We start from the raw sequence: 16,799 nt of genomic DNA on the forward strand, positions 1-16,799 counted from the left end.
TGCGCTCATACGATCTCGTGACCGGTATATGTGATGCGAAAACCGATACTCAAACGAAACACAATATACAAAATAACTATATAGTAAGCAATATAGGCAATATTGTATACAGTAATATACAGTAGGAATCAAACGGTCAGCCGAGCTTCACGGCCTCACTGGAATCATTTTATTCAATAATGAACATACTGTACATTATTATCTAACATGATTATTTTGAATTCCTCAACACACAAGATTAGACATACAAAACGCACCAACAAGAATTGTTCACACAGCCACATCAGTAGTTTCTACACAAATGTTATATATTTTTTTTACATTTTGTAACAACAAATTGGTACTTTAAGTACGGATTTTCCGTATTGTTGTGCTTTCACAAATTAATTTTGAACACGGCACTACCTATAGTGTTCCAAATTTTAAGTATATTAAAATGCAACCATAGCAACCAAAATGTAATAAAGTTAAGTACTTCAGTGTCGGATTTAAGAACTCCGAGCCCCAAAAAGTCGCTGTAGTTTAAAATGTTCTTTTTTGCCATGTATACTAATACAGTAATACTATAGTATTATTATCGAAGTATCATTGTATTTTTGTACACTATCAGTGTCTCGCCTAGCACCGCGCCGTCTAATCAAGTAAAATTAGATGAAAACGAAAAATTAATTTATCAGAAAATAGTAACTATTATATACCCACCAATATAACCGCCACTTATTTATGAGTGTACGGTGGTATGTCTCAATAGTCTATTTACCACAATATTTATTTATTTTCCAAAATGAATGTTAAAATTGAAAGTACGATTACAAATTGTAATCTATTAGGTAAGAAATAAGTAAGGTTTATGCGACTATGAACATTATTTTGTTGTTAACTAAATATAGTATTTAGTAATAATATCAATACAAATTGGGTAGATATGACAAGCAATGGATAGATTTATTTTAGGTTATGCATGAGAACAATTAATTTGATTTCTTTTACAATAAATTTAATAAACTAATGAAGTTGTAATATTTTTTTTTCTTTTTGGACTCAAACGGGGCTGACATTGAGAAATGTATCAAATGGAATTTATTTTGTACACACGTTTTAAGATTAATTGAACACAATATACATAATACATTAAGTACTAATCATTATATTATAAAGCGTGAGCGGGTGGCGGCGCTAAGATTTTATGCCCGGTAGGGCCAACTTAGGTACGTAATTTTACTGAAGGGACAATGTATAATACCTATAACCAGGGGCGGATAAGGGGGGTAGATCACTCCAAAACTTTATTTTTACTGCTAACATTTTGAACAAAGTATCGGTAATGACCATTCATGTTTGCTGCAAACCTATTATCCCTCTCCAAATTTTATCCGAACCAAATTCTAATTACACCACTGCCTATAATAATATGTGAAATCTTTGTTCCACATTTCCTAGCTCCTGCCGGCTACTAAGTATACTCTTAACTATTTACATAACAATATAAAACTATATTGGAATAATTACAAATTCATAATTTAATGTAGAAATTATAAATTATAATTTGATACAACACTTTTGTAAAAACAAAAATCACTTGATTTTGATTAAGATGGCATATTAATAATGTAATATTTTTTCTATAAAATATTGTGTTTGGATAGCATATAAAAATGGATTATACCAGTGATATTCCCGTCGGACGTAGTTGTGATGTAATGACCCGATAGCAGTGTTATAATAAATCATAAATCATAATCATTGATTACGTATATTCAGTGGGATTAATAAAAGACAATGAAAAATATTTTATATTTATAGGTTTTGATGAGAATTTTATATTTAAAATTTAAAACTTTCATAAAATTTCAGGGCGGACAAGTGGACGGGCCGGGGACTTTTCAGGGAGGGCAATGGCCCGCCTCTACCACTGCGGTGAGCCTTTAAATATTGTTTGCCTCAGGCCCTCAAAAATCTAAATTCGAACAATATTTTTTGACTGATAGATATAACATAATATGTTATATCAAACTGCAACGAACATAATAACATTATTTGTTTACGGCATCTAAACCATAATATGTCCGCGACCGCGATTCGTCATTATTACTCGAGTTAGTTGTTTGTAAATGCGGACAGTGCGTCGTCATGAGAACGCGGCAATAAGTAGTAGGCATTGTAACGAATTCCACTAGGGCGGAAAAAACAAAGTAAAGCGTAAAAATCATTTTTATTATAGCACCAAGACGGTTCACTATATTAATATATTTGCTTCATTAAAATCTGTACAATACACACACACACGGTTTCTAATATTTATAATACAACACGATATTATGTTAGATTTAACAATACATTTCACTAAAAATATTTACAGTAAATGCATAACAAGGATAAATTAAGACTTTTAAAAATAATAATAATATGATATTAAACTACGATGTATATTATTATAATTCATCTCTGCACAGAGGTACAAGGGGCGCACGCGCACACACATATAATAATATTGAATAATATAGTATTATACATTGTTATATGATAAATATTATTTCAGTTTTTATTCAGTTTGTACCTATTTATTGCTATACATTCGTCACCCATGACTTTTGCGATCCAAATCGGATTTCGTTTTCTCGATTGGAGTGGCGAATATCAGAACACTGTGAATGGTGTGCGATGGGTGGGTTCGCGAGGGGGTTGGTTGGGGTGTTTCTGTGTGCGGATAGCGAATGCGAATAGCAGTTTGATTCTCCGATTTAATAATAATATTATCGTTCGCATTTTATAAATAAAAATATATCCTAACCACACGCTGTAACAACCGAACATAATATTATTACAGCATGTTATCATGTTACAATCTAATATTATTATTACGTTTTGACGGGACATCGCCAATGGGGGTGGGCAAGCGACAGGTCTCGTCGACTAGAGAAGACCGTTTCATATGGTTTTAGTGAAAACAATACAATAATATGACTAATTTATGCTCATCTCGACCTATACGATTTTGAGTAGATATTTACACAGAAATATTAAAAAACACACACACGTTGTTCGAGAGTAAATAAGTATAAAACACATACGCAAACACTCACGTATAGAGCCGATGCGACTTCGACGTACGAGCGATTGGTTATGGGGGTAGGAGAGAAATGATAAGACGTGAGGCGTTCTGATTGTAGAGATCTGACGGGCAAACCCCGTTTAAATCATTTCTGTGATTCAGTCAAAATGTTTTTCCTACAAAGTTTTCCTCAAACTATATGTACACGCTCAAATGCGGTTTTGTTTTACTATAATATATTATATTTTATGATTTTGTCACCCTATCGTAATTTATTTTATTATATTATGTATATATATATATATATTTTTTACTGCACCTATCACATGAACATATTTTTATATTTATATTATATTTTTATGTAACATGTGTTTTGAACGTATCAACGTTTAAAATTTAATTTTAGTCTTCGAGGGTTTCCTTGAGCGCGCGCAACTGCTCCTCGCCCAGCTGTATTTTGTCCGCAATCTCGCGTGCGTCGATCAGCAATTTGGCTTTCATCGCGATGAAATGGTCATAGTCTGAGTACTCATCGGCCGTCAGATACCGACTCAGTATGGTCGATACAAAGTCGCCGCGCCTGTCGATGTTTTCCTTTAGTTCCTTGGCCTCTTCCAGTTGACCGGTCAGCTTGCACTTTTTCTCCTCCAGCGCCTTCTACGAGACGACAAACAGAAACAATGTTATATTAGTTATTATTATTACTATCGTAATTTATATATATATTATAATAAATCAATAGAAATATTATTTGGACAATGCTAATAAACCACAAGAACTTCGCCGGGTTGGTTAAACATCCGGAGAAAGATTCCACTTTAGCCCAGTCGTTTGCTAAAAATTAACTATATAGATTAAAGATGATTGACGATAGAAAAATATTTAGCTCAGATGAACATTATCGATTTGATTACCGTGATGTATTATTATGATAAACAATAGTCCTCGACCAGAGTATTCATAACCGAGTACTAATGCAGATATGAGTACATTAAATTAGAGGGGGTATGTATTATTATGTGACCAAATTGTAATCAAAACAAAACCAAAAAAAAAATCGAAGGGTTTACCTTTTTTTTGTTCAATACTGATTTTGTATTAACATTTATAAACACACTGTTTATATCAGGTTATACAAAAAATGATTAATTCAAGGGTTCGTTAAAATGAAATGGGCCAACCGCATGCCACTATATCGCGGTGTTGGAAGACCACATTAACCCGATATTAATTTGTTGAATGAATTATCGTGTAACCAAGTACAAAAGTGGAATAAATTTAATATAATATTATTATAAGTAAACTTTATATACTATTTAAAAAAAACCCGTCTAGAGGGAATTTCGGTCACAATTTTTAATTTTACGTATTATACCTGCGCGATACACACGTTTTCATACTATTATTATTATTTTTTTTTTTACCTTTTCCGGATGATCTGCGTCCAAATCGAGTAGTGCGTTTTCCGCTCGGGCCAAACGTCCACTCAGGCTCAGTAGTAGACTGGTAATGTGGCCCACTTCCTGTACGTGAGTTTTGAACTTATTGGCTTCCTGAGGCTTGGCTACAGACTTAACCCGATCGGCCACCGATATCCCCAGAGTCTCGTTCAGCGCTGCCTCTTCGGTCAGCGCGATTTGTTCATCTCGGAGTACTTTCAGCTTTCTGTCAAGTCGAGACACTAGGTCCGCCTGAAAAACGATTTTTCTTGTTAGCTGGAATCGAATATAATTTTTTTTTTTTTTTTTATGAAAAAATGAATACTGTTGTGTAATTAATACTTCAATGTTATATAGTATGTAAGTCTTAAATACCGTTTATCATAATAAAATCATATGTTTTATGTTGTACTCACCTTTTTCTTTTGCAAGTTTCCGATCCCGTTGCATTCGACCGGCGGTTGTATCTGCCGGCTGTAATGCTGCAGATTCAGGAGTTTCGCCTTCGGTTCGGACGTAGTGTAGTAGGATGAGTTGGCCGACAGTCCGGCGGCGGTGGTAGACGAGGAGGTGCTTATTGTGGAGGTGGTGTTTGGGCCACTGGGAACAAATCGTAAAAATCAAAATAAATTCATCTAACTTTTTACACAAACCAAAAATATCCTAGTTAAGTATCATATAAAAATTAAATAATATTGACTCTCCGTGGTATATAATAGAAACAATTTTCTATACTCATATTTTAAAAACACGAATAACTTGTATAGGTCAGGAGTTAGGACGAACAGCTCTGACAGACATCCAGATTGTATAGATTGGTCACAAGAAGGATGGGACGAATGTTTTAATAATGAAATTCGACCGTTGTGTAAAATAAAGTCATCAGTTATTAAAACGTCGTGTAGAACGAGTTGACAAATTTACGTGGTTGTATTCGTAAACGTGAGCTGTATAAATATATAATCGTACATTAATACCTACATAAAATTATCATGCACTGTCACCGTTATAAAAATATATCAGCTATTTGCGGTGCGGGTATAATGAAGTCGATAAAAATAATGTATGATAATTATTCGAACGGGAAATTATAATGATCACCCTATTTAAATATATGTATGCCCGGTACGAGTTTAATGTACTTACGGGAAAATTAAAAACACGAGTGATAAAATTTGGTGACTGAATGTCTTTTTATGAGTTTAAATTATATAGTCACACATTAAAAACTCATACCTAAGCCACACTGTAGTATAAATTATTAAACGATAGCAAAAACACGAATTATACCTATTTAAATTTGATCTTTTAAAAAAAAGTATATGTACCTAAATATGTTCGGTTTCATTTTAATGTGACGACATCGTGAGTAATGATGAGAGTAATTTAACTGAATTTGGTGACCGTTGACCGGAGATTATAATTTACATATTTGTATTTTATTAGGAATTTTACACGTACAATAAATTGAGACTGGATGAGAATTATGTGACGATATATTCAAGATGATTGCACTACACGCACTGATCAGACACATATACGTGTACATAGTATACGTTTAAAGAAAGTGCCACTCGTTCGTTATAATTCAGAATAATAGTGATAAAAAAAAATAAACAATACCTATGCGAGGAGTGTACATGCGGCAATATAGATAAGGAATTGTACACATATAATACGATAAATATGATGATAAAATGTCATACAAAACATATTATTCAATTGTTCTATAAATCAATGTGCAATAAATAATTAACAGATACCAAAAATCAAAATACGACGAAACCGAAATTAATTTAATTAATTGTATACCTATATATTATTTTAAAATCAACTCTGGTTGCCCAAAATATTAATACGTTTATTACAAATTTCGATGCTTTGTATTAGGGTCCCCTAAATCCCGAGTCCTTTGAACCGATCGACGTCGTGACGTTTATTACATTTTCGTTTGGTGTTCACCGTTAAATCTCTAATCCGGTAGATACAAAAATATTCCCCCAAAACACTTTTGAACGTGATTTAATATCGGATTTAAAAGCGCACGTTTTCCGACTTGTAACTAGTCTTATATGGGACGCAGACCATATTATATTACGATGACGTGTCGTTGAATTCTGTTGGGATTATCTACCAGAACTGGGCTGTGTTAAGTATATCACGTTGGTTACCGGTTATACACGGTCTGAGGATTATTCCGAAGCCAATGGGTGCATACATCAGTTAAATACTCGAACGCTATTTGTAATAATGTGTTGTTTGTATATTATATACTTACGAACGACTACGGATGAGGCGTCGTCATGTACACATCACTTTACATATTCCTTTGTGTATTTTACGCATATATAATTCTGTCACATTCATTATACTTGCATTTATTTAACTCGACCGCCATACACACGGGATTCGACTCAATTACCATAAAATATCATCGCCATAATTACCTCACACAGTGCCAATCAGTCATCGGAACTCGACAACTCTGCAAATTTATTGCTCGTGTCGATAACGTCACGTCGCGCACTGGGTCTTCATAAAACGAACGTCAAACAACCGGTGTATAAAGGTAATGCCGCGTATTATAGTAATTTATTATCTAATTTATGTATGCTGTATACACGCACAGCGGTAAGTGCCAACGCACGATATTAATTCGTTTATAATAGTACAATATTCTATGCAATTAGTATGGGACTGAGTCAAATATACGTCGTGTGCCAATAAATAGGATCGACGATCGAGCAAACACATTTTTAATCCACGAGTTTTATTGTATATATTAGCTTTGCTGCATTTAACGAAATAGAAACGCGTCGTGACGAACAGACATTATACCATTATATTATTTGTGAACAGTTTGTAATGGACACCGCATACGACAAAGTGTAGGTTTGTCGTACGAAAGTAACACGGCTATTTATGAAAACAAAACACTCGACTTACCACGTAGACATCGATGCTACTGCAGTCGATCGGTTTTTCGGCGACCGAATTTCTGGACCTGGGCACCAAGTCCATGCGGAACAACGGAGAAACATAGTCTGTAGAACGTTTGACGTCTGGTCCGGGAGCTGAAACAGAACAGATGTGACACGGTCAGACTAGGCGTAAAACGTATGGGCACTCGAATAACGGTTTTACCTTTGTCCTTTATTTCTGTGCGTCAGAAAGCAGCGAAAAAACGAATAACACAAGACAGATTAGAATATAATGCACACGGGTTTCGTGGAAAATATTGGTTTTATTAAAGGTTTGGTATGGTACTTAAATATATAGATCAGTGAAAAATAGAACAAATTGGTATAGTTTTTCCTACACCAGTGTTGGGCAAACAAATTGTACCTATAAGACTTAAGGTATATACAATTTTCATCTCTAATTATTTAAAATTAACAATTATTGAAGGATTAAAATGAAAATTGATTTTAAAACTACCGATATAATATCTATTGACTTGCTCAACACTGTGTAAAAGAGGTATAAAATATTAAAAAACAGACTATAAGTTATAAGTAGGTGTGCGGGAATCCGCGCTATGCGCATATATAATTATAGACATATATAGTATTAACTCACCCAGTATGTTGTGGAGTTTGTCGGACGGTGACAGGTGGCTGATGAGATCGCGGGACAGTTCTTCGCATTCAATCTCTTCGGGTGACTTGCGCCGGACTGCTAACGGCGTGTCACCGGCGACGGACTTGATGTCCGTTTGCGAAGAGGCGTCCGACGACACCGCCGAACAGCTCCTGGACACCGGATTGCGGTAACGATGGTCAGTGTTGGTCACAGCGACGGCGGGCTCCACCGTGTGCCAAGTAGAAGTGCAGCACTCGTCGAGGTCAGTGACAGTGGTTGCTGCGCCGGCTCCCGTGACCGACGGTGAGTGGATCAGGAGTGGTGGCGCCGGGCCGCTGGAGCTGAAGTCACCGGAAGACAGCCTGGTGGGTGAGTGCGATGGCGACGGTGCGTTTAAGGACAGGCTGCTATAGCCACTCTCGGTAGATCCAACCTGAGACAGGTCGGACTGCGACCGTTTCTGCAGGTGCAGGCTGGACGCGGATTCGGAGTGCCTGGGCGGCGGCATCATCATCAACTGCAACGTGGTGATAGCCGAGTCCGCCTTGTTGGGCATATTAGACGGGTCCGACTGAGTGCGGGGCGTCCGGGACGACCGTTTGAAATCCTGTCCGACTGAATTATTAGCGCGCGGTAGAGTTTTCGACAACTGTTGTTGCTGTTGTGGGGACTGATCGACGACCGGCCGCTCGGACAACACTGTGGGGGGCGGTGGTGACGGCGGTGTGACCATTGCGTCGATAGCCTGCTGTTTGCCTGGCGACGACTGTTGTTGACTAGTTGCTGTGTTGTTGTTGTTGTTGTTGTTGTTGTTGTTAAAGTGGTGGAGGTGGTGGTGGTCCAGCTGTAGGGATTGCAGTCGACCGCCTCCCGAATCCAATAGATTACTGCAGCAATCGTTTCCGTCTGGCGCCACGTTTTCCACATCTGTTTAAGCACACGCCGTACATGTTAATGTGTAACGAATGAACGATATTTCTTTAGTCTATCGTCATCATTGTTGTTTTATAATTTTTTCTTTTAGAAGTAATAACAGTTTGTAAATGGGTAATTTTAAAATTAACACATTCAAGGTTAAGTAAAAAAATGTTTCAAAGTAGAAACCAAAAGTAAAAGGTTTCAATTAAATTGTATTTTCTTTTTCAAATAAAATATTTATGATTGGAGGTAACGAGCGAGTTTATTATTTAGTATTATTTAATACTACCTACTATACTATACTACCTATAATGGAGTTTTCGACCGTTTTTATATCTATGAAAAAAGATGGTTTATTTTATCACGCTTTTTGATTTAACCATAACTTCATCTTAACCCTATTTTTCATAATACGAGTTTTTTGGCTCACCTTGCGGTTCCACGGCTGCGGCGGCGTCTCCTCGGCCGCCGCTGTTCGGAGACGCCGTCCTCTTGTAGCTTCCTTCGAAGTTAGGAAGTCCTTTCTCGCGCTCCCTCGGCTCTCTCTTGTAAGCCGACAGGTACGATGCCTTCGATTGACTCCTGCGGACAAAACGATTTGTACATTTAATCAAACCGTTCAGTTTTTTTACGACTTGTAATAAGACCGACATGACGGCATTGCATGACTTATATACTCGGACGGCGACGGTGTATTATAATAATATTGCTAGCGAGGTTTGGGAACGAATAAAAACGGCGCTGCCAACCGTCGCCAGCCGTGTGTATGCGTGTTATTAGCTAGCTAGGAGTTGCAGCTGCGAAAAGCGCAAACATTTAACCGGGAAATCTATAAACAACGACAACACCGAACAACAAACATTTAAGTTGGGTTAGGCACGAATGCGGGGTAATACGTAGTATGCGTACTATATCGCGCGTTTTACTACAATTCATAATAATTTATAATCTATATAATATAAGTATCATTATTAAAACCATTTCCGCGGTGTTTGCGTGTACTAAACGCATCGTGCGGGATCGATATCGACGATAGGTGTGGTGGCGACGACGGCTGCGTGTGCTTATAGGCTCGGGTCAACCGTAACGGACAGGTTAAAATATTTTTTCCTACGTGCATATTACATATTTTTATGATTATTATTTTATTGGCCCCCTTTGGCATATATACACAAACCGCACACGACAAACGCATATACAATTATACTACTTATTTATAACGACTGCTGAACGCGACGGCGTAGGGCGATCTATATTTCTATGGATAAATAGTATAAAACGTCAATAGTATTAATATTATACAAGATATATGAACATCGATCATTTGTTATGATCATATGACGCGTTTCGTTATGCACCGATCGGTTGTACAGAATAAATGAAAGACATTGTTTCTGTGTCATAACACACAATAGTGTCGCAATTAGAAATACAATATGGGACGGGTTAAAGCGGGTCCCCAGCTATGGTGAAAAAAAATAAAATCAAAAGAAGAGAAGAGACTAAATTAACGGGCGAGCAGTAATGATATTCACGGATCAGGTCATTGTGTGACTGGCGATTTCGCCAATCGGTGCCCAAAATTTTCTTCCACCAAATTTGCTCGATTACCATAATATTGTAAATGAACCACCTATATTATACTCTATAAATACACACGCGTGTTAAGTTCACATGCGATGTGGACAACCGCGACTTTCTTATATTATGGAAATATATTTTAGTCATAATCATAAAACGGACCGTGCGACGTTTTCAATTATTTCATTATTATGTATACTTGAATACTCGTATTATATTATATTTCACACAATAATCTGTCGACCGCGGCTGTTCCGACAGATTTGAAACATGAGCGAACACGAGTAAAAGGACGATGACGACCTTCGCAGAAAATCTACAACGCATTTATATGTAAAGGGAATAATACGAATTTATGGTAAGGATGAGTAGGGGAGTGGGTCACCGTGAAAAAATTCATTGAAATATGAATCAAACCTCATTTAATATGTTTAAGATATTAATTAATTAACTATAAAGAATAATATACAATGCATAATTTAATATGAAAAATATATTTAATTTTTTTTTTCTATTCTGCAATTAATGGTAACACATTATAGTAAAGATAAAAGTAGATGGATTTTAATAAAAAGTATAATTGAGTAGTTACATAAATTTACGAACCGTCGGCAGCCTGCAATGTATAATATACTACTATGAAAATATAACAAATTATAAAGTCTATAAGTCAATACAAGACAAAAATAGCAATAATTAATCGGCTTTCAAAACGATATAAAAATTGATTTCAACTGAGGAGTCCCGAGATCGTTAGAAACTTATCTCCTCGGGTCCAGGACTGTCTGAATAGAACGAACACATCGTGTAATCACGCGGACTCGTTGCTATAAGACTTAAAACAAACGTGTAACGTTCTTGGAAATCCTTTAATTAGGTATCATCACCTCCGTTAGGTATATGAAAAACAGTGCAACAACAAGCTATAATTATATCATACCGTATACCACTAATTGGGTACGCTCCGCGGTCATCTAACCGACTACAGACAACCTGCAGCGATCAGCGTCTTTTTATTCTCGTAAGCAAAAACCTTATACAATAAAGTACACACTATATACTTATGCTGTTGAAATTAAGTATCGAAATCGCTCAAATCACTATCGTCATCGACAGACAGAAATTATTATTTTTTCAAAACTATCTATTAGTGGTAATGATGCGAGGGGGGAAGAGCTGGTCTCTGTACGCGTCTAGACAACCCCGTGAGTGGGTCTGAAACCTTCCCAGAAATTTAAGGAAATGTTAAAAATGCTTTCAGTGTTTTGTGAACACATATATTCATATGCATTAAAATCTGTAAATTAATATTGTAGGAAAAGTCTAAAATTGTATATATCTATGCACACCAAACGTATATATCATAAAAAGTCAAGCAGCCACCCATAAATAACAAACAATCAAGTCCCTCTATCCCGAGCGAAATCCTGGTTATATCACTAAGACGACCCAAAAATGGTATATTTTTCTAGTTTGAGACGACTTGAACTTTATATATATATATAATCGTCAACACAGACAAATTCATAAACGATATTATTCGTTTTGTCGCCACGATCTTCGTAAATTTGCAGCGACGAAGCCCGGCGAGCCGTGTTTGATACTCGCGTAATAATGTTTATATTATTACTGTAATAGATCAAACCAATCCAATGCGCAAAATCGATATTGTGCAGGCGGTGGCGAGACTGCTATACCGCATAATATGGATACAAGTATAATAGAGGTCGTGGGCGAGAGCGATATACCGACGATATCGTTATTACTTATTATTATTGCACACACGTCGGGGGCAATTCATTTTTTGGCGATCGAACTCCACGGATTCGTGACGCGTTTAGCCTCAAAACAAAACGCGATATATATAACGACAACTACAGACAGGAGAGACATAATTGTGGATTTTTCGATCGTTGCACAACCATATGTTATTATCTTGGCGCGAGTGCAGAATTTGTTGCGTGCACATATATAATTTATGTAATTAATATATACAGGTATCCGACAATGCAGAACAAAGCGGTGTGTGGGCTTAATGATCCGGCGACACGTATACGACAACGCGCGAATATTTTTGTTGTTATAATATGATTTATTATATTGTATACGAATTATTTATTATTTTGCCCGTTCGAAATTATTGTTTTCGACGGACGAATTGGCCATTTCGAGGTCGCGTGCTCGACACTTATAATGACCCGCCGAGGTCGGTGCGACACCGCGAGCTCATTGTGCTGCAGCAGCGTTATCCGCGGCGAACAATAACACAAGCCACAAACAATCGGTTCGCGCGCTGAGGAGATCTATTTATCGTACGAGTGAAAAACGAGAAAACCGACAACAATAACATATAATATAGGTATTATGAAATTCCGTCGGCGACCAACGCACCCGTGTCTTAACACATTTTCGAATTTAACAACCAGGTATAGGTTAATATAGTATCATTATATATTCGGCCGTTATGATTTTATTTGCAAATCGACAAAACTTACTTAGGTAACATACATTATGCATATATCACACAATAAATATAGCGTTCAACGTATACCACATGATCTATACCTGTACCGAGCAAACTTCACTGACCTCTGGCTGCAGTTCAAGTGTGTAACTGCGTCTTTCGCAAACGATTTTTACATAACGCACGGAGTCGCGGTACAAATCCGAAGCGCAGCAGCGAAAAATAAACAACCGCAGTAACAACATGTCCGTACGGCGAATAGTTGCCTCTCTCGCGGAGAATTAGAGAAAAAACCGCGAAAGCCCGATCTCCACACCGCGGTTGCGGTAACCCGAGCCGCCGCCCAGGACACATCACGCCTGGCTGTATATAAAAATATAATAATAACATGTAACCGCACTCGCGATATCCTCTCCCGCGCACGCACCCGCGTATACCTACGTACTCTGCAATTAAAATAACGTTGCATTAAGTCGTCGCACGCACAACATCGCATCCGAGTGTAGTATACTTATATATATATATATACATATAATACCCGAGCGGCTGTACAACGCGAACGCAACGGGATACTCGAGGCGTTGTCGATGATGATGGCGGGGGGACGGAGAAGGCGCACTATCACTGCGTATATATACGTTTTCACGGCCTCCGGGGTCTCGCGGATGAAGATTAATCAAACACCACATAAACGTATAATAATATTACATATTATTATTATCATTATGCAGTCGTACGATGGGGGTATACGCGCAAGCGCTCGCCGTCGAGCTCGTAGAAAGCAAAAGTTCCTCTACCGGTTTCCGTCATCGCACTGGCCGTTGTTCACGGCCAACCGAGAGAGTTGTCGTCGTTTAAGCTGCGCTCTGCCGCCGCCGTCCGCGTCGTTCGCAAATCGAATAGCGTTTTTTCCAGATTTTTGTAGGTAAACATTTTCTAAAATATCACACGACTAGTTTCGTGCATACATATGTTTTTTGAGGAAATTTAGTTATGTAAGCGCACAATTAATTTTACAATAAAACGAAATGTTAATTTTGAAAACGTATATATTATGCGGCAAATAAATCTATATCGATTTATCAATGTATTATATTATAATATTATAGTGTAGAGCACAAACCATGATTTACCAAATTACTTGTATATGCCACCGCGATAGTTATTGCATATACATTAAGATTATGTCAAATTTACGCGGTGAATAATAAAATACCATCGAGCGGTTGACCGATAGTCATAATTTATCGTATACACTCCTCCCCATCGAAAGCAATCAAAAATCATTACATTTCTTTTTTTACTCTATGCAGCACACAACATTACTACATTATTGCTCACGAGTTTCGAAACTCAAACATCGCCGCGGTCACACCGATAACACTTACCCAAAAACATTTCTTAATTTTTATTATACGTCACTTGTCGTACCCATAAGTAAACTATATGTATAACACACTATATTATGTACTAAAACATCACATAACACAATTAGATACGGTTTTTTTTTTCGAAATATAGGGTTATAAGCTCTACGACAATGGGTCGAGGGGGGGACCCGTGTTCCCACACGTTGCAACCGATATAGCATTCGTCATGTTTACAAAACAGCGTACTTGTGTGCATGTGTGTGGGAGAGGATATACATTATCATTGTGTGTGAATGTCGAACGGCGATTAGGTTTACTCAACTTGGGAAAAGAATGCCGTCTCGTGTGTGTATATAAGTATAATACAATACAATAACATCGTCGTCAGTACACACATATCAGGCGAACTCGTCACTATACGGGTTCTAACTACAACGTCAGCAAAGAGAAGATTTTTTTTACAACATCAGCGGGTATATATATAGATATGTAGCTACATATACGAGACAGAGGTAAACGCTTTTACACATTGGTTTTGTAATGATATAGATTATATACGTACACATACTTTGAGAATCCGACGTTCAGTTTCCTCATACCAGACGACAAAATGTCTAAATACCTGCACAACACCAACGACTTGATAGCGTCTCGCTTGCGCATCTTGATCCTACTAATTTTTTTTTTATAATATCCTTTTAAAATGGGATCTTGATGCTGGATTCTGGGTGATAAACTCCAACGCGCTAAGTGAAGCGAGTGTTGGAGTAACTAGCAGTTTGTACCAAAGATTCCCCTGATATACTTATATGCGCATATAGACGGTAATGGACTTAACTATACCTACTCGAAACGATGGTGTCACAATAATACACCGCAGTATAGCCGTGGTATAAACAGTCGTCGGCTAGCTGTTATGTAATTATATAATTGTCGCGCGTACGGCTTCTCATGTGCCCATAACGGGCTTCTCATGCTGTCATAATGTTATAATTTTGTAGGTAAACAACGACGAGGCTTCCCTCACCCCCGTAAACACCGTTTGGGGAAGTCGTCGATTACAAGACGTACTTCTCTGAACGATGGTCTCCGTATAATCGAGTTAATGTCGTACACTAGTCTATCGTCGCATAGTTAAGGGTGTGTCCGCGACAGATTACAGCACGATATATACCTATACACGGCATTCAAGGTAGGTGGCGGGGGCGTGGTCGGTATCAAAATATAAAAAAACGTATACGAATTGGACAGTGGTAAGAGAAAAAAAGAATAATAAATAAATAGAAAAAACCGACTTTCATGCGCACAAAACAGATCGAGTCCTTGGACGCACACTGGCCGCATATTATATTATATATCCTGTTTGGAATTCCATTATTATATTTTCCTGTAACACGTTTCAATCGGCGGCGCGCACGGTGTTATAATTGGCCAAGTTAGAGTTAAGTCGTCACGGGCGGTGAACACCGCGTTTTAACAACAATAATAATAAAATATAATATCATCAGAAAAGCATAATGTATTTTGCAACGCGTTGTGATGGATCGGTAACGATTTTTGGTCGAGCCACGTGAAAAACGCGATCGTGACGACAAACCACGCTGATCGTATGTGTATATAACAAAAAGTGTACGTGATTTAGTTCAAAGACCCCCGGCGAACGAATATACACACACACACACATATAGGTATATATACATATTATACATATAGTGTACCATCGCAGTTGTTGGTCGTTGTCGTTATTCCTGCAACGAGCCAACGAAATGACTATAATATTATAAAGACGAACTACGCGACGAAGACGTCTGCACGACGGAATCGCTGTGGAGGAAGAGAAGAAGAAGAAAATAGAAAAAGTATGTAATAATCGCAATAAATAACGGTACCGCGTACAAATATAGGTACTACAACACCGATTGTGTGTATAACGGACGTGGGCCAAACGCGACGATATTTCAGTAGTCGTGAAATCCGGACCGAAAAACCCTCCGTTGTACGTCGTCGTGAGTAGAGTTCCGACTCGAACCGGATTTGAATAATACAATGACCGCCGCCACAGGTCGGTAGAGCACACAGTTACGGTAAAAATAACGAAATTGTAATAAAAAAATTATAATAATAATAACAACACATAATAATAATTAACTGCGGAAATTGACGCGGCTATAGTATAATATACTATATATACATACTATAATAACATACACATGATTGTTGTTCTAAACTCGGAACTAGCGAAACGTATCCCCCTTGTACTGTGTGCACAGCAATTTCAAGAGCGTTACGTACGGAAATAACAATATTATAACATATAAAACTTACTACAACTACTTGAATAAATTTGAGTTCAATTTTTCCGCTGTTACCTCTTAGCACAGTATATGGAAGGA

The 16,799-nt window shown here is 37.4% G+C and overlaps 1 protein-coding gene across 4 annotated transcripts in view; it reads right to left on the bottom strand.

Moving 5' to 3' along the window:
- Window positions 1–2,159: 2,159 nt before the first annotated feature.
- The window catches only part of LOC113555542 (protein Shroom), a 173,842-nt gene continuing 159,202 nt past the window's right edge, over window positions 2,160–16,799 (bottom strand). For 2 of the 4 annotated variants that reach the window (XM_026959949.2, XM_026959951.2), the window contains 6 exons: window positions 9,422–9,573; window positions 8,071–9,000; window positions 7,636–7,650; window positions 7,438–7,565; window positions 4,908–5,091; window positions 4,581–4,743 (listed from right to left, as the gene is read on the bottom strand). In XM_026959949.2, coding sequence (XP_026815750.1) covers window positions 4,721–4,743; window positions 4,908–5,091; window positions 7,438–7,565; window positions 7,636–7,650; window positions 8,071–9,000; window positions 9,422–9,573 — 1,432 coding nt within the window. In that variant the 3' untranslated portion in view covers window positions 4,581–4,720. Of the gene's footprint in view, window positions 3,710–4,476; window positions 4,744–4,907; window positions 5,092–6,062; window positions 6,065–7,437; window positions 7,566–7,635; window positions 7,651–8,070; window positions 9,001–9,421; window positions 9,574–16,799 lie in introns of those variants that run through there. The other 2 variants (XM_026959952.1, XM_026959950.2) reach the window with 2 other exon arrangements.

This window comes from Rhopalosiphum maidis, chromosome 1, assembly GCF_003676215.2.
Source record: "Rhopalosiphum maidis isolate BTI-1 chromosome 1, ASM367621v3, whole genome shotgun sequence".
Lineage (NCBI taxonomy): Eukaryota > Metazoa > Arthropoda > Insecta > Hemiptera > Aphididae > Rhopalosiphum > Rhopalosiphum maidis.